The sequence below is a fragment of the Eleutherodactylus coqui genome, chromosome 3 (genome assembly GCF_035609145.1).
Source record: "Eleutherodactylus coqui strain aEleCoq1 chromosome 3, aEleCoq1.hap1, whole genome shotgun sequence".
Classification (NCBI taxonomy): Eukaryota; Metazoa; Chordata; class Amphibia; order Anura; family Eleutherodactylidae; genus Eleutherodactylus; species Eleutherodactylus coqui.
The window spans coordinates 33,133,439-33,156,097 of record NC_089839.1 but is presented as its reverse complement, the minus strand read 5'-3'; the positions used below and the strand labels follow the sequence as shown (position 1 = coordinate 33,156,097).

General features: G+C 47.3%; 1 protein-coding gene across 1 annotated transcript; it reads right to left on the bottom strand.

The window, feature by feature from the left end:
• Positions 1 to 457: 457 nt before the first annotated feature.
• On the bottom strand, positions 458 to 22,485 carry DNAAF10 (dynein axonemal assembly factor 10). Its single transcript, XM_066595470.1, has 8 exons — positions 22,233 to 22,485; positions 12,483 to 12,583; positions 10,237 to 10,367; positions 7,775 to 7,876; positions 6,564 to 6,679; positions 4,184 to 4,318; positions 3,195 to 3,292; positions 458 to 2,276 (listed from the first exon to the last, which is right to left on the bottom strand). The coding sequence occupies exons 1-8, from the start codon at positions 22,416 to 22,418 to the stop codon at positions 2,069 to 2,071; spliced, it is 1,077 nt and encodes a 358-aa protein (XP_066451567.1). The 5' UTR covers positions 22,419 to 22,485; the 3' UTR covers positions 458 to 2,068.
• Positions 22,486 to 22,659: the final 174 nt, after the last annotated feature.

The window sequence follows — 22,659 nt, the reverse complement described above, 5'->3', positions numbered from 1 at the left end:
TGGGTGCTAGGTCTGACAAAGGGATGGTAAAATGTGTAGTAAGTGGCTAGCCGGCCAGAATTTACTTTATTGTCTGTGCACTGTAATGTGCGATGTGTTTGCTGTGAAGCACAATAAAGCAGGTTGGGACCACTTTTAAAACCATAATCCGGTGTCTTGGAGTGTATTTCCAGGTGTGTGCCACCCATCTTAGGGAGGAAGATGGCGACCCCGAAGAGCTGACCTCCCAGAAGTGTGACACAGCCCATGGATATGCTAGTAATATATCCACTACCAATTCAGTGTGAACAGAGTGCGATACAGCTGGATAGCCTCATGAAGAGAAAATGCCACCCTGCTGCCCTCCACGTGCCAGAACGGAGGAACAACTATAGAAAAGTAGGGTGCAATTCCCCAACATACTAAAGTGACTCTAAAGACGGCGGCGCGGCGTAATTATGGTAGAGAAGCATGACACTTGTACTTTATGTACGGTTTATTAGTTTTATATGTGAACGACATTATGGAGCCGCTCACACACAAGTCCTACATCAGGCACTTTCATCATATAAAAGGGACTACACGGCTCATCCGTAAAAACACGAAGATTTCATAGTAAAATGGAAATCGAGAAAATTCCGATACTAAAATAAGGGTTTGCTCTCTGGCTGATGGTTACACGGGGAGCCGCAGATTCTCAGTGTATCTCGAAGGCTAATTAAGCACCATCGTCTTCGGTCCTTCTTTGCTTGGACAGTGGGTCTTCTTTACAGGGTCGGCCACGGGAAAGTAGCCCACACTTATGAAAGCTATCTAAAAGAAAATCTGCCTTAGATCTGTCATAGCAACCAATCACGGCGCAGCTTTCATTATATCTCACCAGTATAGGAAATGAAAGCTGCGCTGTGATTGGGCCATGTTTGTAATTGACTGCACGCAGACCCATTAAAGTCAATGTGGAGGGAATTTTTTTTTATGGACCAATGAAGTCCCTATCCCAGACCAAAAGAGGACACACAACGTGCACGGTCCACGCCAATCAGACAGCACACCAATGGTTGTCCAATGTGAGTTGCACCCAAGATTCTTGGGCACAACTAGCCTATGCTGTAGATTGTGCCGCAGATTTTGGTCCTTCAATTTGAAGTCAATGAAAAATGTGAAATCTGCTGCAGATCTGCATTGAGATCCAGAGCAAGTCTTCTATGTGTGATTGCACCCAAAGACCCAAATCAGTGTCAAACACCACCGCAAATAGTGTGTTTTTTTAACGCAGATTTTACGCTGTGGATCTGCTGCGGAAATGTCGCAGCATATTCCGTCCTGTCTAGACATACCCTAAGGGTGCCTTCAAACGCACCTGATTTACTGTGCAAGCTGATAAAAAATCTGTAGCTAATCCACACTAACTCATGCAGATTTTGGTGTGGCTCTGTAGCAGATTGCATCCCTTTAATTTGAATTCAATGGAGGAGGGGGCAATCTGCTGCAAATCTGTACCAAAATCTGCACTTTGATGTGGATTCGCTGTAGAAATTCGCATTACATCAGCTACATGTGAAGGCACCCTAGAAATATTGTTTGACTTGTCATAATGGCATCAGAAAGACTCTTGAAAACTGCTAATGCTCCTTTCACATCAAATGAGAACCGCACGATTCTCTTTGACCGAGCAAATGAGCTATGATGTCATCGCCAGCTCGTTCGCACTTGTGTAGCGTGTTTAGACAGGCAGATCATCATTGGGAATCGCGAGCTTCTCGTTCAGCGTTTCACATTCCTATGTGTTTAAACGCAACGAGAAGCCAACGATGATTTTATGCCGGCTGACACTGAACGATGATTCTCGTTGGGTCGCACCTTCCATCTAATCCCACATCACCATAACCCTTGGTCAGATTAGCACGGCATCTGCAGAAGCGTCCCACTAAGGTCAAAAGACGTTCTAGGTGGATTTCGCCTTCAGTCTCGTGAGAGATGGAGAATACGAACATTTTTTTTGGTATCATAAACCTGAAAAAGCTTCAACGGAAGAGAGAAACGTGTAAAATAAACGGATTGCAATTGTCTCTGTGGCGGAACCGTGACATCATAGTTTGTTTAGCTTGGTGACAATCAGCACCCGGACAGTCTGGTCAAACGACGTGGAGACACACAAGCCTTTCTTATCGGGGCTCCAGTCTATGCTAGAGATGGGCTGCGTGGAGAGAGTCACGTTCTGAAGTAGGCTGACGGTTCCCGCCACTCCCATATCCACGCCGTCCGAGTCTTTCCGAGACCGCTGAGCAGGATATTCACTAAGAAGAAAGACAAATTGTTGTAGGTTAATGGAGTTCTCAGTGATGGAGAGCTGAACACATGACTTGATGGGAATGAGCGCCTAACGGCGAGCTCTGATTTCCTTGCAGGAAAACTGAATGAATGGCTACACCAAACAATCCAGTATGGCTTCCTATAACAATAGTGGTCAACCTAGAAATAGTGGTCACCATGGAATGCCAATTTCAGGCTAAAAGCACACGGCAGATTCTGGCTGTGGAATACCGCAGGAAATCCGGAAGTGACCCTGCGTACCTGTTGTCTTCTTCGGCAGTGTCCGTGTGGGCCTGTCTTCTTCCAGCTTCTCTGTACTGCGGATGGTCCGCACAGCTCGCCATCAGACATGCACAGTGCAGATTTTTTCCTTTAAACTTCTGCTTTTCCCGTGGCCCATCCGCAATGTCAACTGCGAACGGCCGCGGGTCGGACGGCTTCCATTGACTTTAATGGAAGCCGTCCGTGCGGGAACCGCAAGAAAATGGAGCATGCTTCGATGTTTCACCCGCGAGAGAAAACGGCTCATTTTCCACTCGTGTACGTGAAGAATCACTTTTGCGTAGCATGCTATGGCCGGTATTTGCTGCGGAATCTGAAGGCGATCGCCCGCTCCGGGTCCGCAATTCAAACCCGCCTGTGTGCATTCGGCCTTAATGACTACTGCGATCACAGAATTATTGAACCCCCTAAATAGAATTCCTCAGAAGTGCACGTTTTTGAAAATCAGGTGTTGACTCAAGCACACCTGGTGCAACTAATCAAAGTCCTCATTACTTGCATCAGGTGTGTTTGAGATAAAACACATGAAATACTTGGACTGTCTGGGGCTTTGCTGACTGTGACATTTGACTGCATGTCATAAATATGGCTTTAGTCACAGAATGAATCGCTGTACTCACTATTTCCAGAGATGAAGACTTCCAGTCCCTCCTGTAGTCATAAAGACATCTCTGTTCTGTGGCAGATGCCGGACTTGCCAGATGGTAGACTTGTGCGCCTAATGTAAAAAAAATTTCATCATTTCCAGTTACAATTGTAGAAAAATATAAGAAAAATGTGCAATATGGAACATACTGCAGTATATAACAGAACTGTACGCCAAGCTTGAACGCAAAAAGTAGATGACTGGCATTGAGCTCTAAGGGGGTTTCCACCCAAGATCCTTATGGCTTATCGGCTCAACAGGTCATAGAGTCTGATGGATCTGTTCACCTTTATCTTCAGTGCTGGATCTTTTAATGCCTTCAGTCTGCAGAACTCATACACTGTGTAATACCCAGTGCAAGCTTGAGGGGCGCTGCATGACACATGGATTTTCTCATTGGTCTTCCTTGAACCTTTGTGTCATGCACTTCACCTCTAACAGAATGTGTCACACATCTACATTATGTGCCTATGTGCCTTATGTGGCGCAGAGTGCATAATACAGTCCTAAGCTCTCGCTCACGACCTGAAGGTTGCGGGTTCAATCCCTGCATGGTTCAGGCTCAAGGTTGACTCAGCCTTCCATCCTTCCAAGGTTGGTAAAATGACTACCCAGCTTGGTGGAAGGTGGGGGTGGGGGGGAATAAATAAATTACTTGAAGGCTCTGCAGAATAAGTTGGCGCTATACAAATCCCTTCCCCCATTATGGTGGACTCTGCTCATTTCTCATCCCCTGTGCTTTGCCAGTCTCAAACAGTACAACGGTCTTCTGATAGGTGACGCATTCATCATTCAGACTTGTATGCCATAAGGGTGTATTCACATGTGGCAGATTAAATGGGGATTATGGTGCAGATCTGTAGCAGATTTCACACCAAATAGTCTGGATTTTGGTGCTTCCCCCTTTCCCAATGTGATTGCACCCTAAAAGTCTTATCACAATAGAGTAGAATGGAGGATTACCTTTTCGGTCACGGATGCAAAGCCTTTCGTTGGGTGTTGTGTCCTCATGTCATACACGTGGAATTTGCCTTCCAAGGATGTGGCAACTAATTTATTCATATTGATATCCTTTCTGTCAAACTCCAAACTGCAGACCTGAAACAATAGTAGCAATATCGCTTAAAGGGGTTTTCCAGGACTTTTACTATTGATGACCTATCTTGAAGATAGGTCATCAATAGTCAATTAGCAGGAGGCTTTCGCTTGCAATCCCTATCAATCAGCTGTTTCCTGGAGCCGCTGCCCGTGCTGGAAGCAGATAGTGCTGACATTGCAATACCAACCCAGACCACTGCAATGCTGACGGCACTCTCTGCTTCCTACACTGATCGCAAACAGTTGATGCCGAGTGATGTACCCATACCGATCAAGTATTGATGACCTATTCTGGGGCCAGATCAACAATTGCTATAGTCCATGGACTAAGCTGTCCATAGTAATGGCTACATGAGACCCACCAAACATGCCATGTGACCCCTTGGTGTTCAACTCACACTGATCAGGTACCTAATAAGTGAATATTAAATTACTGATAAGCAGAACTTACACGGTATATTACCTGCAGCAGCGTCATGTCTGGAGGAGCAGCTCTTATATTCTTCTCCCAGTTTCCTCTGTCTGCTCCTCCACAGACATGACGCTGCTGCAGGTAGTAACACTGTGTGAGTTCTGCTACTCAGCAATCTGCTATTCACCCTTTAGATACCTGATCAGTGTGAGCGAAAGACTGGGATCACGTAACTGATGGCCATTACTTTGGACAGACCTGTCCAAGGACTATACCATTCTGCGGTGTAGAAGAGCGATCGCTGCACTGGTAGAACAAAGGGATGTGAGCAGAAATTTAAATACCCGTCTATCAAAAAATTGTATGATTTCCTATTCTGTACCTAATTTAAAAAAACTGTAAGAAGCTGTAGAGAGCAGACAAGCCATTTCAACTATGCTTCTAACCCACCCAATACCACCCAGTCCCCACAGTAATGGTGCCCTCCTAGTGCCCCGCAAAGCAATAGTGTCCCTTTGTGCCCCACATACTTTCATAGTGCCCTTTATTTATGGCACCCAGTAATAGTGTCCCCAAATTGTGAGGAAGCCTCCTTAGGGCACCACACATAAGGATGCCTCCTTAGTGCCTGCAGTGATGCTGCCCATACAGTAAAGATTCCCTCTTAGAGCCTACGCACAAAAAAAAGTGCTTCTAGTGATGCCCCCTACATGATATGCCCCCTTAGTCCTAGCCACACTGTAAATATGTCCCTCACACAATAGAGTCCCTCTTAGAGCCCCTACACAGAAAATGCGCCCCTATTGATGCCCCTTAAGTGTCATCAAATACTAGAATACCTCCTAAGTGCTTCGCTTTCAAAACAACGAAATGAAAATTCCCACAACCCTGCTTTCAAGGGGGAAAAAATGTTTTTAAAAAAAATCACTCTGCCGGTCTCCTCCAGTCACTGCGGTCATGGCTCAGCGCAGCCGGCGTGATGACATCACCACACTGTGCCTGCCAGGGGTGCAGCAGAGAGCAAATGGCTCCCTGCCTTACCATTGTAAGCAAGTGAGAATACAGGTCGCTGGGTGTGCCTCCCGAGACAGTACCCGAAACTTGGAAATATCCGGTACGGTTGGAAGACACGGATTTCACCTTGGATCTAAAGAAAATTTTGCTTGGATATGCAATGAAGGTGCAATCTTTGGAGTCTGAACATTGTGACCTCTCACCATTCCTAAAACAAAGTGGAGCTGGGTCAAGGAAAGCGCCGTACCACTTCAGTTCCTGAGCTGTGCTCATATAGGCGAAGGCAAGATTCGTGCACCCATCAAATCCATTGACCAACCTATATTTATGTGTAGACGGATGCAACCCCCCCCCCCCCCCCTCCATCCAGCTGCAATGGTTCCCACGATCAGGGATTTGGGTCTGATCCTCCCACACTCTTTAATTCTGGGCTTAAAGGGTTTTCCCATTACTTAAAATTGCTTCATGAGCACTTTGTACTTCCTGGTTGCTGCTGACCTGGACATGTGACTGCTGCAGCCAATCACTGGCTATAGAAAGACACTGGCTAGAGCAGTCACATGTCCAAGTCAGCAGCAACCAGGAAGGACAGAGGGGGTCGTGAAGTAATTTTAAGTTGTGGGGAAACCATTTAAAAGGAACCCTCTGGGCAAAACAGAGAAAAGGGGGGAGATTTCTTATTACGATGACCCAAGGTGGTGGCCCATGACGGCGAGCGCCACTACAGCACTTGGAATCCAACCACGAGTATGTTCTCTCCTAGCACTATCCTGGCCCGTCTGAGACCAAAATCAGAGTTAAAGAATAAAACCCACATACCCCGTTTTTGATATTGGTCTCCCATTTTAGAGCCATATTGCGCAGGTCAAACAGCTTGATGTCTCCGTTGTCGTAGCCGGCGCACACAACACGCTCGTCTTGGTTGTAAGCGTGACCTTGGGTATAAGTGAGAGAAACATTACAAATTACTGAAGCTTTCAAAGCAGGACAGAAGAACACATCCTTATAAGGCCGGCCTCACACGGGTAAGAAAATTGCGCGAGATTTGTGCGCTGCGAATTCTTTTGAGTGGGGTCATACACGAGTGATTTTTTCCCACACTGCACCGTGAGTCAGGAAACGAAATCGTGGCATGTTCTATATTGTGCATGCTCTTGCATCGTAGCGCCCATTGCTCTCAATGGGGCCGGCGGTAACATCGCACCATGTGCAATGTGAACACGATGCTAGATCTTCCATTGAAAACAACGGGAGGACTCCGCGATCCTCTGCCGCGGCTGTGACAGCCACCGCAGGGGAGTCCTTCATCCCCGCAGGGGAGTCCCTCATCCCCGCAGTGATGTGAGGCTTTTCCAAGTGAAAACGCCTTGCATCCACAGGTATCACATGGATGGCGAGGGAGATATTGGGCCGTGATTCGTGGCCCTATATCGCCCTTGCCAGTATGAAGGAGCCTTTAGGGTGCGCGAAATTCATGCGAGTTTTGTGCATTCGAGATGCACAAAACTCGCATGAAAATGCAACCCATTATTTGCAGTTATCCGTCGGGGTTGGAATTCTTGCACATAACTTTCCTCCTTAGGAAAGCACTGAGGTTGTGCAACATTTGTGGTGAAGACCTTTACGTGGCATGACCTATCGGGCGTAGATGTCCGACAGGTCGTCCTAGCGATAATCGTTTCCGATGCTTTTACACAGGAACCATCATCGCTCAGCGAATGGAGGTGGAACAGCCGGGGATCGTTCCCGCCTCCATTCACTGTCAACAGGCAGTCACTCATGACTGAACGACTGCCTGTTCACACGGCTGATCTGTCAGTCACTTTTATGCATGCAGAAAGGAAACAAGAAGCGAATGCATTCTTGTTCGTCATTCAGTCGGGGTGTGCCTTTACACTGAACAGTCATTCAGATTCTCGCTGGATGCAGGAAAGTGAACAATTTATTGTCCCGTGTAAAAGAGCCTTCAGCCAGAAGACAACGGTACGACCAAATATGGACTCCTAGTCTCATCTTCTTATATTGCTTACCAAACGCTACAGTCCAGCAGTCTCTCTTGGCTTCTCCTTCTACTGGTTCCATATTGGCAACTGGGGTGTCTGGCTGCCGGGTGTCCCAAACCTTCACAGTTCCTGTAAAGAAGGCGGTCAAGGGAGTAAAGTGTTAATTGAATGACAAATAATGTGATGAGCACCAGTGTGATATGATCTAGAGGTCATCCATGGCGCTAGTCTTGCCACACAGAGGGTGACAAAGAGGGCTTATTGCCGAAGCTGGGAATGAAGGATGAAGGGGTCAGTACTGATCAGGGATACAACCGGCTGAGGAGGTCAGATAATAATAGGGATAGACTTGCATCGGAGAAAGTACCAAGGCTTCTAAGAAAGGGCAACTCTGATCGAATGCAGCACGAAGGTCTCTTTACATGAGCGAGCGCGAAGGTGGTCAGTGAAAAACTGACCCCTTTTATTCCGTTTATGCGTTAACGTGCAAGAAAAAAGGAAGGCGGCCCAATGGTCTTTTAAGGCTGCATTCAGATGAATTCAGATTCTCAGATGTGACTCACATCGCACAGCGCATGGACGGGTGCGGTCTGATCAGCGGGGACGGTGGGCATGTATACTGGTGGTCTATCAGGCGTCCTGAGCCCGGTCACATTGTGTGCCCTTATACATCCACTAGTGCCAACACCTCCTAACTGTCTGGTCAGATGCTCCTCTCTACTGGTGCTCTGTCGGAGGTCCTGAGCCCGGTCACCTTGTGTGCCCTCACACATCCACTGGTCCCAGCACCCCCTAACAGTCTGGTCAGACGCTCCTTTCCACTGGTGGTCTGTAGTTGGCATCCTGAGCCCGGTCACCTTGTGTGCCCTCACACATACACTGCTCCCAACACCCCCTAACAGTCTGGTCAGATGCTCCTCTACTGGTCATCTGTAGGGAGGGTCCTGAGCCCGGTCACCCTGTGTGCCCCCATCCACTGGTCCCAACACCCCCTAACAGTCTGGTCAGACGCTCCTCCCTACTGGTGGACTGTCGGGGGTCCGGAGCCCGTTCACTTTGTGTGCCCTCACACATTCACTGGTCCCAACAACCCCTAATAGTCCGGTCAGATGCTTCTACTGGTGGTCTGTAGGGGGCGTCCTGAGCCCGGTCACCTTGTGTGCCCTCACACATCCACTGGTCCCAACTACTCCTAACAGTCTGGTCAGACGCTCCTCTCTACTGGTGGACTGTCGGGGGTCCTGAGCCCAGTCACCTTGTATGCCCCCATCCACTGGTCTCAACACTCCCTAACAGTCTGGTCAGACGCTCCTCTCTACTGGTGGTCTGTCGGGGGTCCTGAGCCCAGTCACTTTGTGTGCCCTCACACATCCACTGGCCCCAACACCTCCTAACAGTCTGGTCAGACACTCCTCTCTACTGCTGGTCTGTCGGGGGTCCTGAGCCCAGTCACCTTGTGTGCCTCCATCCACTGGTCCCAACACCCCCTAACAGTCTGGTCAGATGCTCCTCTCTACTGGTGGTCTGTAGGTGGCGTCCTGAGTCCGGTCACCTTGTGTGCCCTCACGCATCCACTGGTGCCAACACCTCCTAACAGTCTGGTCAGATGCTCCTCTCTACTGGTGGTCTGTAGGGGGCGTCCTGAGCCCGGTCACTTTGTGTGCCCTCACACATCCACTGGTCCCAACACCCCCTGACAGTCTGGTCAGAACGGTCTGGTGGGACAATTCATCACTACGACCATCCAGTGTCTCTCATCCCAATAATGCGCCCCCCTCTGGTAACGGGGTGAAATCTCTTCTCTGCGTCATAGAGGTGTCTGGTGGTCAACAAGCTCCACACAAGAGGAAGAAGAGGTCACTAAACACAAGGAGCTTCAGAGAGCCTTTTATAGGCCAACGGGGGAACCACTTCTAGGGCCTCCAGTGACAAGACTGTTCATCAGATCAGACCACAACTCTCATCATTACATATCTGCCTGAGATGGAACCGCATGCCTCGTTTTACAGCTAAACAACAACTTCTTCAAGGGGGCGTAATGTGTTTTTGACAAAGAGTGTATATCTGCGATGACGACTAACCCGGTACACGTCACTATATGTAATCTTGTGGTCTTCTATGATTGGAGAAAAGAAGCGGCATGTATAGAGGGCCTCTGTGTTGGAGGATGGTATACAGCAAAAACAGGTAAAATGACTGCTTTACAAAATCACAAATGTTGTGTTCTCTATGAGGAGGGATTTTCTGGCAGCGGTGCGCCCCCTATAGGTTTATCACATATGTATCATATTCCATGATATTCCACTTCCAGCAGAGGAATATGGCAAAAGCGCAAATCAGCAGGACTGACCTGATGGTCCGGAGTCCGGTTCTACCCCAGAGCAGCGCACTGAAGACTGATCTATAAATCACTACAACTGAAGCTGGCTCCCCCTAGTGGTGACCATAGGTAGCCAGAAACAAGTGTCAGAATCCTACTGATGACTTACCATCCCGGCTTCCCGTTACAATCTCTGGAGCTCCTTCCCCAATCCCTAAGCCTCCGACTCCATCAATACAGTTGACTATTTCCTTGTGCCCTTTCACAGAGTAAACCGGAGTGTCGGCAGCTTCCAGGTTCCTGGAAAACAAGTGGTGGAAATGTTATTAAATGCGGCTTCTTTCTGATCCTCCTATAAAGCAATTCCCTAATATTCCTGTAACCTATTAAGGACCAAGCACTGTAAATTTACGGTGCTTGGTCCTGGGCAATAGTAAAAATATGGCGCAGGATTAAAGCCTCTGCAATGGAGCAGGTCAGGTCAGCCGAGGACCCGGAGGAGAAGGAGGGAGCGGTTTTTAATAGCTTCTGCCATGTCTCTTGAAGGCTACACAGCGCTCAATGAACACTGTGTAGTGAAGAGAGAGAGCGAAAGTGTTACTCCCTCTATCCGATCCGGCGATCACGTGACCGCGGGTGCCTGCTGCCACAGCAGAGCTGCAGGGTCCTAGTAGAGCCAGATCAGCTCTGCCAGTGATTATTGTCACTTCCGGGGGGATGTTTCCCTCTGTAACTCGGGCTCCTATGGATGTTGTTCCTATGGACTCCCCAGCTACAGGGAAAAAGTATGAAAAAAAAAAAGACAATGTGAATGACCCCCAGGAGGTGTTATAGGACGTCATGGGGGTCATACATGCCTAAAAATTTTTTACAAAAATAAGTTTTAAAAAATTACAGAATAAAATAAAAATATATATATACAAAAAAGAAAATGAGCCAAAGCAGATGCCAACCAAAAAAGTGTTTGGTCCTTTAGGGGTTAAAGGGGCTGTGATATAAATGTATCCCCTGCGCAAACGATAGGGCGTAAGTGTCTGGTGGGGGGAGGGATGGACCGCTAGGACAAGAATAAGACTCCTGTGTCCCCCAGTATGAATATAACGGCGGGCGAGCGTGCGGCCATCTCCAGCTGGCTCATGATTGGAGTGGCAATGTACATGCTTGACTGATGCTCCATCGTACAAGGGGGTCGGGGGGGCTCCCGTCTCATGATTGGTGGACGTCCCAACAGTTGAACCCCCATCGATCAGTCACTTCTTCCCCATCCTGTTAGATCGGAGGTAAAAGGGTCCGAGTTTATTCTTCAGAAACGGCATAACGCTTCTCCGTGCGCCGAATCCGGTATTGCATCACATCTGCGGAGTAAGAAAGGGGCCGCTTCCAGGGGATGGGGATGGGGATGGGAATAGGGATGGTGTGGGGGGCTAAGGTTGAACTAACTTTTTTTTTTTTTAAATATCTCAGACATCCCCTTTAATTGTAACACATCCCCTTTAATTGTAACACACAAGTTTCGCCCGCAGCTCCCGCGTTTGGCAACAAATAAACTTTTAACACTGCAAATAAAAGCAAAGCGCAGCAGTCGATGTAACGCCATCAATTATTCAGTAGCGCTGTATTGTAGCCGGACGCTTCATTGTGTTGCCACATTCTGAGGTCATTTGCCACTTCCGCCAGCAGATGGCGATGTTTGACATTGCTGATGCTCTAAGGAAGCAACTGCACTACAAGCTGCCAGCATGTGATGGAATCGCACTTACCGCTGATTTAGCACGCCTGGCGGGTTGGTACCAGACCGGCGCCGGTTCGCATCAGCGCTTAGATTCACGTTTTGAACAAATTTATATATATATTTTTTTCCATGGAACGGCAGGCAAATGAAAGTGAAACGGAACGCTGCGTTATTTCTATTGTACGGTACGCTCACGCAGGGCGGAAACATCCGCAGAAAATTCTGCGGATTTTGACCAGCTGATTTCCTCGGAACGCATCGCCCATTGTTTTCACTAGAGCCGAAAAACACATCACACAGCGAGCGAGGTGACTGCGAGGGCGATGCGAGGTTTCCACTTGCCAATCGAACTGTACTGTAGTGATGGGAGGCGTTTTTGACACATCGCACGTTCCTGAGCGCGATATCGGACTTTTTTTTGGATGCGGTGATAGCGAATATGTTTTTTTTTCTATCATGGATACAGAATTTTTATTTTTTTTTTACTTTTTGTATCCTTTATTTTTTATAATAATAAAAACTTTATCTTTCACTTATTTTAAGTTTATTTTTTTAGTCCCCATAGAGGATTTGTATTTGCGATCGTTTGATCACTTATGCCGTATGGCGGTTCCCGGCGGGCGTCCTCTATATGTAGTTTAGATTCTCGTAGGGCACACAACATCAGATGGCTGCCAACTTACCAGACGTTGAGATTTCCCCCGAAGTCCCCGGTGGCCAAGTATCTTTGCTGTAAGGAACTCGCTCCAAAGGTTCCACATTTTAAGGGTTTTGGCTTTTCAATCTATCCAATAAAAACAGTATATTAGTAAACGGGGGGGGGGGAAAAAAGAAAAAAAAAAACATTTGACAGCGGAAAAAAAAAAAGTTAACTATCAAAAACACCTACACTTATACCCCATGAACAAACATCAGCACCCCACACCATGCAGTAATGATAGCTATGTCGCCAGCTTAGGCTAAGCATAGGGCACCAGCTTATAGGGGGCGCACCAGAGAGAGATAGGCTTGGGGGGATTTCCCCCGTTAGGTCCGCCTGGCCAGATGAATTTCTTTTTCCATGTGGCGGCGTCCTGCTAAATGAATCCTCCTCCTCCCCTCTGATGTTCTGAGTTACTGCTGTCAGCCCCGCAACACAAGAGCTTAGCTCTGCTACTGTATTTATATGAGTTTGATTCTGGTATTGTATCGACATACTGAAGTTAGTTCATGCTACATTTATGTTACAAGCTTGTTTATGGTGCTGCATTTCTATTATGGTTTGGTTCTGGTGCTCTGTTTGTGTTGTGAGCTTGATCCTGGTTCTGCATTTATTATATCAGCTTGGTTCTGGCATTGTATTGACATACTGAAGTTGAGTCATGCTGCATTTATGCTATGAGTTTGGTTCTGGTACTATATTTATGATACGAGCTTGGATCTGGTGCCGCATATATATTATGAGCTTGGTTCTGGTGCTGTATATATATTATGAGTTTGGTTCTGGTGCTGTATTTATGATACGAGCTTGGTTCTGGTGCTGTACTTATGATACGAGCTTGGTTCTGGTGCTGTATTTATGATTTGAGCTTGGTTCTAGTGCTGTATTTATGATTCGAGCTTGGTTCTAGTGCTGTATTTAGGATACGAGCTTGGTTCTGGTTCTATATTCATGATACAAGCTTGGTTCTGGTGCTGCATGTATATTATGAGGTTGGTTCTGGTGCTGCATCTATATTATGAGCTTGGTTCTGGTGCTGCATGTATATTATGAGCTTGGTTCTGGTGCTGCATGTATATTATGAGCTTGGTTCTGGTGTTGCATGTATATTATGAGCTTGGTTCTGGTGCTGCATGTATATTATGAGCTTGGTTCTGGTGCTGCATGTATATTATGAGCTTGGTTCTGGTGCTGCATGTATATTATGAGTTGGTTCTGGTGCTGCATGTATATTATGAGCTTGGTTCTGGTGCTGCATATATATTATGAGCTTGGTTCTGGTGCTGCATATATATTATGAGCTTGGTTCTGGTGCTGCATATATATTATGAGCTTGCTTCTGGTGCTGCATATATATTATGAGCTTAGTTCTGGTGCTGCATATATATTATGAGCTTAGTTCTGGTGCTGCATATATATTATGAGCTTGGTTCTGGTGCGGCATATATACTATGAGCTTGGTTCTGGTGCTATATTTATGATTCAAGCTTGGTTCTGGTGCTGCATATATATTATGAGTTTGGTTCTGGTGCTGCATTTATAATATAAGCTTGGTTCTGGACTTGTATTGACATACTGAAGTTGGTTCCTGCTGCATTTATGTTATGCGTTTCGTTCTGTTGCAGCATTTATATTATGAGCTTGGATCCAGTGCTAGATTTATGTTATGAGCTTGGCTCTGGTGCTGGATTTATGTTATGAGCTTGGCTCTGGTGCTGGATTTATGTTATGAGCTTGGCTCTGGTGCTGGATTTATGTTATGAGCTTGGCTCTGGTGCTGGATTTATGTTATGAGCTTGGCTCTGGTGCTGGATTTATGTTATGAGCTTGGCTCTGGTGCTGGATTTATGTTATGAGCTTGGTTCTGGTGCTGGATTTATGTTATGAGCTTCATTCTGGTGAGGTTATTCTGCTATCTTGCTGCATTGCAGAAGCAAAATACAGACAGACTGTATTTTAAAAAACACTTAGGAACATGGCAGTAGTTTTGATTGGTGAGGGTCCGGCTGCTCTGACCCCTCTGAGGGCTAGAACAGAACGCCAGAAGTGCTCATCAGCTGCTTTTGCTCGCTAGCTGCAGATGGGCTCATAGACTTTGTATTGAGCCCAACTTTTACTAGTGAGCAGAGACAGCGCTCGGGTAAGTGCTTCTGCTACTTCACTCTAGTGATCGGCGTGTGTGTCAGCGGCCGGACCCCCATCAAGCAAACGTTTTTTTAGAAAGTACAGTTGGACTAAGTAAACTTGCCATATTACACACAGTAGAGTCCTGTGCATAGAACCGGTACAGAGGCCCGCGGAGCCCCGATGACTCGAAGTCACCACCTGCGGTATTACAGACTTGTATGTTATATGGAGACGGAATATGGTGGGCTCACATCCTTTTTCAAGCCCACTCATTTCTTTACATAGTAACATAGTATGTAAGGCCGAATGAAGACAATGTCCATCTAGTTCAGCCTGTAAAGGATTGTGAACCTCATCACTCTCCATAAGACACAACCAAGAAAACAGTTCTGTGTCCGGACACTGAACAGAGCAGCTCTTTCTGCATCTCTCAAAGCAGGAAATCCCAGTGCCAGTCAGCTACCTGTAAGCATAGCCCTGTCTGTATTGCCCTATTGCTAGTAGCTGGCACCTCCGAGCTGGGAATTACTCCTCCACTCAACAAGGAAGCTGTATTTTCTTTGGCAAACAGCTAAGATGCCAATTTCCTATCAATAGCCTGTTTACGTGGTACAAAAAACTAAACGTGGCCGCGGGTAGAATATTTTAAAAAATTCCTATCCCCCATAAATCGACATCACAAACGCTCAGAACCGCTACACGCCGAGGCGACTACCCTTCTTAGAAGTCTGGTGAGCTCAGAAGTGTTTACGCGTCTAATTACGTCCCCGCTGGCCTAGTAAAACCAAGAAAGTTTTTGCGAATCCTCCCCATAGAATTGTATCGTCCCGCAGCGCCGGAGTCAACAAAATCAAAACATGTTATTATGTTCTGTAGGGACTTCTGCATAATCCTGAGCCGGCACAAGAATATGACAGATCCGCCCCACAAACAGCTCACATTAGATTACCAGAGACGCCATGAAAATGAAATATTAATAAGAAGATTGTGGCTACAGGGGGCGTCCGGACAAGCAGAAGGGGTCCTCATCCACTAATGTAGGTCATCTGAGAATGTATACCCAAAACCTACAGAAACAAGCACATCCTCATCACTACAGCTTAGGAGAAAGGAAAATTATACTCTTTCTGCCACCACTAGGGGGAGCTCAATAGAGACAGCAAATGTTATAATTTAGTGGGATGATTCTGGGAAGGAAAGTGGGGGATTTGGAGAAAACTGCAGAAAAGTAGATAAAAAAATGAAGAAAAAAAAGAGAAAACTTCAACATCTCATCTATTAAGACTCTTAACCCCTTCTTGCTGCCCATTTTTGTTTTTGTTATTTTCCTTTTTTCCTTCTGACTAAAAAAAACAAAAACATAACTTTTTATATTTTTTCAGTTGCACAGCTACATGAGGACTTCTAGGGGTGACAGACTGTTGTATACTATGGCCCCCCAGACCATCACACCAGCAGGATGCAGTGTGCCACTCCACAGCAAAGGCAGGATTGAGGCGCTCATACTGAGGTCTCCAGGTATAAACATGGCCTAAACTAAACATGGGTTTGTCCATGAAGACACCACGGATCCGCTCTGCAGCGTCCAGTTTCACCATTCACAACACTACTGCAAACAGAGGCGATGGTGGAGGTCAGAGGCTGTACAGGTAATGGGGGCCGTAAGACCAAATGTCCGTCAGGCAAGCGCCTGGAAATGGTTCCGACAGACACAGGGGTGTAACGATGGCACTACCTGTCTCTGGATGGCGGACAACAAAGAGTTGGAGCTGCTGGGGCTTGTTGGATGATCAGACACTCCTCTCTACTGGTGGTCTGTAGGGGGCGTCCTGAGCCCGGTCACCTTGTGTGCCCTTACACATCCACTGGTCCCAACACCCCCCTAACAGTCTGGTCAGACAGTCCTCTACTGGTGGTCTGTAGGGGGCGTCCTGAGCCTGGTCACCTTGTGTGCCCTCACACATCCACTGGTCCCAACACCCCCTAACAGTCTGGTCAGGCGCTCCTCTCTACTGGTGGTCTGTCTGGGCGTCCTGAGCCCGGTCACCTTGTGTGCCCTCAGACCCCCACTGGTCCCAACACTCCCTAACAGTCTGGTCAGACGCTCGTCTATACTGGTGGTCTGTAGTGGGCGTCCTGAGCCCAGTCACCTTGTGTGCCCTTACACATCCACTGGTCCCAACACTCCCTAACAGTCTGGTCAGACGCTCCTCTCTACCGGTGGTCTGTAGGGGGCATCCTGAGCCCGGTCACCATGTGTGCTCTCATACATCCACTGGTCCCAACACCTCCTAACAGTCTGGTCAGACGCTCCTCTCTACTGGTGGTCTGTAGGGGGTCTCAAGCCCGGTCACCTTGTGAGCCCCCATCCACTGGCCCCAACACCTCCTAACAGTCTGGTCAGACGCTCCTCGCTACCGGTGGTCTGTAGGGGGCATCCTGAGCCCGGTCACCTTGTGTGCTCTCATACATCCACTGGTCCCAACACCTCCTAACAGTCTGGTCAGATGCTCCTCTCTACTGGTGGTCTGTAGGGGGTCTCAAGCCCGGTCACCTTGTGAGCCCCCATCCACTGGCCCCAACACCTCCTAACAGTCTGGTCAGAATGGCCGGTGGGGGACAATTCATTAATACGACCATCCAGCTTCTCACCTCCCAATAATGCGCCCCTCTCAGACTCTGGTAACGGGTGACATCTCTTCTCTGCGTCGTAGAGCCATCCAGTGGTCAACAAGCTCTACACAAGCGGAAGAGGAGGTCACTACACACAAGGAGCCTCCGAGAGCCTTTTGTAAGCCAAGGGGGAACCACTATTAGGGCCTCAGGTGACAAGACCATCCATCTAATCACCACAACTCTCATCCATTACATATCTGCCTGAGATGGAACTGCATGCCGGGCGCGATGTGTTTTTCACCCGGATTTGTGTCGGTGGGAACGAGGATGACCAAGACTGAGAAAATCTTCCTTCCCGAGACTTTTTCTCTGGTACGATATAACCCTCAGTGCGGTGTTACACGGGGAACAGACTCAAAATAATAATACGCTCAGAAAGAAGACGGCTGCTTGTTGCCTAGCAACGGAGGAAAGGAGCAGAACATGCCGGAGGCAGAACACAAGAAAGCGCGCTCTCTCCTCAATCCATCGTCTTACGGGTTATTTACTGTAATGGGAAAGTATTCCCCTCCGTGCCTCACGAGGGAACGTCCAAAGCCTGGAGATGTCCCGGCCTCGTCTGCGCGGGACTGACCGCGCCCCGTGTTCTCGTCGGTCACTTGGATGTCCATTAGACCGATCCTTTTCCCTCTTGGAGATAAGCTGCTGCGAGGTGTCACATACGAGCTCCGCCCGTATCGCTATCGGACAGAACGGACGCGTGAAAGTCGCCCCTGTGTGAATACATCCTTAGGAAAGTTCCACATTGGCGATTGCGATTTTGGCGCTCAAAAATCGCTACAAAATCATGTCTTTTTTCCTGCGATTTTTCAGCGTCAGCGCTGCTTTTTCTCGCAAAGTCATCATTGACGCTCGCGATTTTCTCACACGTTTTTATCACCGCGATTTTATTAGCAAAATTCAATAGGACTTTCTAATATTAAAATCGCTTGTTTGTGCGCTGCGATAAAAAGGAGGCTCCATAGGGAAACATGGGAGATTAAAAAAAAAACCAAAACGCAAAACGCAGAAAGATAGGACACGCCGTGATTTTTTTTTACTCACAACATCGCATCAGTGAAGGAAACCATTAAAAATCATTGGTTTCATAATTCTGCATTTTTACTCACTCTCCCAATTTTCCCGCACGTGTGAAGGCGCCCTTAGGGTGCTTACACACCAGCGAGTTTCTCGCGCATATTTTGTGCATTGCAGACGCAAAAAAAATTTTTAAATTGTGCGCCGATAGACCCATTGAAAACAATGGGGTCTATTTACACATGCGCTTTTCCGCTTACAAGTACAATATACCCCGTGTAGCTGCGCGGAGAGTATACAGAGAATGGCGCGATCGAGGAATGGGAAATTCCGTGAACACAACTCATTGCCCAAAGGGGTCAGAGGAGGATGTCAGGAATCATTCTGATGAGCGCAGTCGAGTACGCTGCAGCCAAGCGACGTGTCTAAATGCGCAACTTGTCGTTCCTTAGTATGGAGGGGCTGGAACAGCGAATAGTTACAGTGCCGCCGTGTCTGGGGGCTCATTCGCATGGGCGTAAATACGCACGTGATACGCAGTGAATGGAGACGATTGGGTTTAATGGGTTCATTTTCAGCTGCGCGTTTTTCATGCGACCGTCCTATCTTGGTGTGCATTCTGCATTGTAGTAGGCCTTTGGGCGTGTGCGTAAATACGTAGGAAACCTGCGCATTTAGGCACAAAATTAATGCGATTTAGTGCGGGTCTGTGTGAAAAAATATGCGCAGAGTACGAACGTGTTTCGGCTCATTACCGCACGCTACATATCCATGGGCCGCAATACGCATCCGACCGTGTGAATGCACCCCAAGGCCGGGCTCACACAAGCGTGTTGTAAAACGCTTCATCTGCACTGCGCTTGCTTATTTCCTGCTGTCACGTAGCAAAATTGCGTAGGATCGCCGCACGTATGTAATTGCGTATCTACGGAAAATCAATGTACTTTCACTAACGCCATTCACAGCGTATTACGCTCGTCTGAGCCCGCCCTCACGCCGATTTCACACAGACAAACGCATTTACGTGTGCATTCGTGCTGCGTATTTGCGAGATGGGCGCACGCCTGTGTGTTTTCCGCTGTATATTCTGTGCGCCGCAAAAAACACGCACCCATGCTTCCATTGATTAAAATGGCCAATTAAGTTAATTCGGTCAATATGCGCCATTTTCGAAGGCCAATGCACAAGAAAATAGGGCACGCTGTGTATTTTCTTGCATGAACGAACTGCGTGCGCAATATACGCTCACGTGAACGAACCCATTGAAATCAATCTATTCACTGTGTATTGGGTGCGCAAAAACGCCCGAGTGACACAGGCCTACGTGAAATAGAGAGGAGAGACTCCGGTGTTAAAAAGAGCGCAAAAATCGGATCCGCAGAGAAACGTAGCCAGACTGCTATGAGACCCCGCAGCGGTGGAGGGACGGTCTGCCCATACTGCCCTTTTCTATGATTTTGTAATTTTTTAAAAACTTTATTGACCTTTTTTTTTTTACTTTTTACGCAATTCTACAGTCCCCGAGGGCTTATTCACACAGGCGAACGTGATATTGGGCATTTGTTTCAAAAATCGCATCACTTCTGTAAAATTGCGATCCTCACGGGCGTCAGAAAATCGCAAGCGCTTCTCATTGACTTCAATTCGAAACGTCGCATCGAACTCAAATGCCCCTCGCACGGCACGCAACGTGTTTTAAACCCTTAATCACGCGGCCCTTTTTTTCCTCCCCCCCCATTTAAAAAAAACGTAGTTCCTTTATTCATCCATCGACGTCGCTGTATGAGGGATTGTTGTTTGCGGGACGAGTTGTATTTTTTAGTGGTACTATTTAACCCTTTCCAATCCAATTTGTATCCTGGTTTTCCTAGGGGGCTTATTCTTTTTCTGCCGTTATACAACGGCGCTATCTGCTGGCTAAAGCCAGTACTGCATGAGGTGACACATTGAATAGGCTCCGACAGCAGAGAGGCTGGTGATATACAGTAAGAGAACCCCGACGAACGTCTTCCAACATCGGAGCTGTACAGCCTTAAATCATAATGTCTTCAGAGGTCAGACAGTGGATTGGAAAGGGTTAATGTACCATATAATGTACTGAAAAAGTTTTTAAAAATCCAAACTGGAGTAAAATGAAAGAAAAAAAACAACTTCCGCCATCATTTGGTGCGTCTTGTTTCTACGGCGCACCAACTGTGACAATAAATCACCTGATAACTTTATTCTACGGGTCGGTACGATTGCTACGATACCAAACTTAATTTTTTTTTATTTATTTTTTTGCTGTACTACTAGTATTTTTTTTCAAAGACATTTTTTTTTATTATTATTTTCTGCCGCCATCTTCTGCCCACAATAACTCCTTTTTTGCGGGACGTCTTGTAGTTTCCTGTAGTCATTTTTAAATTCATACGACCCTTTGATCGCTTTTTATTGCACTTTCTCTTGGGGACAGGGTGACCAAAAAAGCGCATTTCGGGCGTTCTTCTTTTTCTTTCTGACGACGTTTATCGCGCGGGGTACACAATGCGTTACTTTGATAGATCGGACTTTTACGGACGCGGCGATACCAAATATGTATTTTTATTTTATTATTTAGATCCTTTTATTGTAAATGTGGCAAAAGGAGGTGATTTAAAAACTTTTATTACTTTTTATTTTGCAATGAGTAAAACTTTATTGTTCTTGTTTTTGCTTTTCTTTTTTTTTTTTTAGCCCCCCTGGGGGACCACAACATGTGATGCTTTGATCGCTCCTGCAGTATGATGTAATGCCGTAGCATTACATCATACTTGCATTCTGACAGGCAGCCTATCAAGCCACACCACGGGGATGGCTTGATAGGCATTCTGACATTACAGCCCTGGGGCCTTTAGGAGGCCCCCAGCTGCCGTGACAACCGCATGGCTCCCTGCGATCTCAAGGCGGGAGGGGGGGCGAACGGGACCTCCGAACATCAGAATTGTCAGCAGCATTTAAAGAGTTAACAGCCCCGATCACTCGCACGGCCGATTGCAGGTGTTGCCGCCGAGCGTCGGCTGTAACAGCCAGCACCCGCGATGTATGAAGAGAGATAGCCGTGCGATCTCTCCTCATACATACCTGCGGGACATAACTGTACATCCTATAGCGGGATGGGTTCATGGTCCTATTGAAAACATTGGGCGAGGCGTTCCACGGCGGACTCAACAAACAGAACATGCTGGGGGGGAGGGGGGGGGTTGTTTGCGTCGTACAAAACTTGCGTGAGAATATCGCTCTTGTGATGAATAAGCGATATGTCGATCGCTAGGATAGTACACCGCATTACTTATGTACTGCATTCTACTAAGCCCATGACAGCACCTTCTGCCGGAGGCGGGGCCTAATCGGACACGTTACATAGCAAACATGGAGGCCTTTGTCAAGCTTCCAGCTGCCATGGGAACCTACTGGTAATTTGCGATTGCACTGCGGGTTACCGATGGGTGACACAAAGACCCCTCACCCCCATGTCATCTATTGATTGTGGCATGTTAGGGGTTAAGGTACTAAGATTGACGGTTTCTCCATTCCTGGAGGTTAGGGCAGGAGCCTGGCCGTCAGTCAATCCATCGAAGATGTATGCGCAGGTTTAAAGCCCATTAGTGACCGCCATACAAAGGCGTCCTGCGGCCACTAAGGGGTTACTCCCATTTTTATGCCCATTGATGTAATTTTTCAATCCGCTCCTATAATAAGGGGATTTTTCCCCGTGCTGCAGCCATGACTCCCCCTTTATCCTTCCCCATCTCATCTCTTCCCCGTCCATGTGGCAGTTATTGCTGTTCCCCGTTTCCATAGCAACGTTTATACACAAATACAATACAAACGTGCGAACGATCGGCCAACACACACTGCACAGCAATGCTACCCCGACCGCCGTGCTGCTCACCTCCCGGACCAGCTTGGCCTCCCCGTGCTGGATCTCATAGATCTGCATGATCCCGCTCCCCCTCGGCAGATTCCCCAGACAGACGAACTTGGCGCTGCGCGGGATCCATTTGCAGTCAAACAAGGTGTAATTCACCGACTTCTGGACGTGCGCGATGATCTGCGGTTTCTCCAGCGGCGACGACATCGCAGCAACCCAACAAGTGTGTACTGACACTCACCGACCCAAACACAGCCGCTCCGCCCATAGCTGACACGGACAACGTTTTCTGAAGACCAGGGCTGTCCTTTAAGCTGCCTGTAAGAAATCCTCTAACTACAGCGCCTCGTTATGTTTTCTTAGTCACTTTTAAAATAGCTATAATTCAAAAAAATATATAATAATTGTTTTTAAATTGAAATAATTTTGTTTATTTTAACGGACTAAA

Bases quoted from the DNA above. Each gene is read 5' to 3' on its own strand.
- DNAAF10 (XM_066595470.1), bottom strand. From the start codon at position 22,418: ATGTCGTCGCCGCTGGAGAAACCGCAGATCATCGCGCACGTCCAGAAG. The intron at 7,877-10,236 runs GTAAGTCATCAG...CCTTCTTTACAG, and splicing joins TGTAACGGGAAGCCGGGATG to GAACTGTGAAGGTTTGGGAC. The intron at 3,293-4,183 runs GTAATCCTCCAT...TTTTTACATTAG, and splicing joins TTGCATCCGTGACCGAAAAG to GCGCACAAGTCTACCATCTG.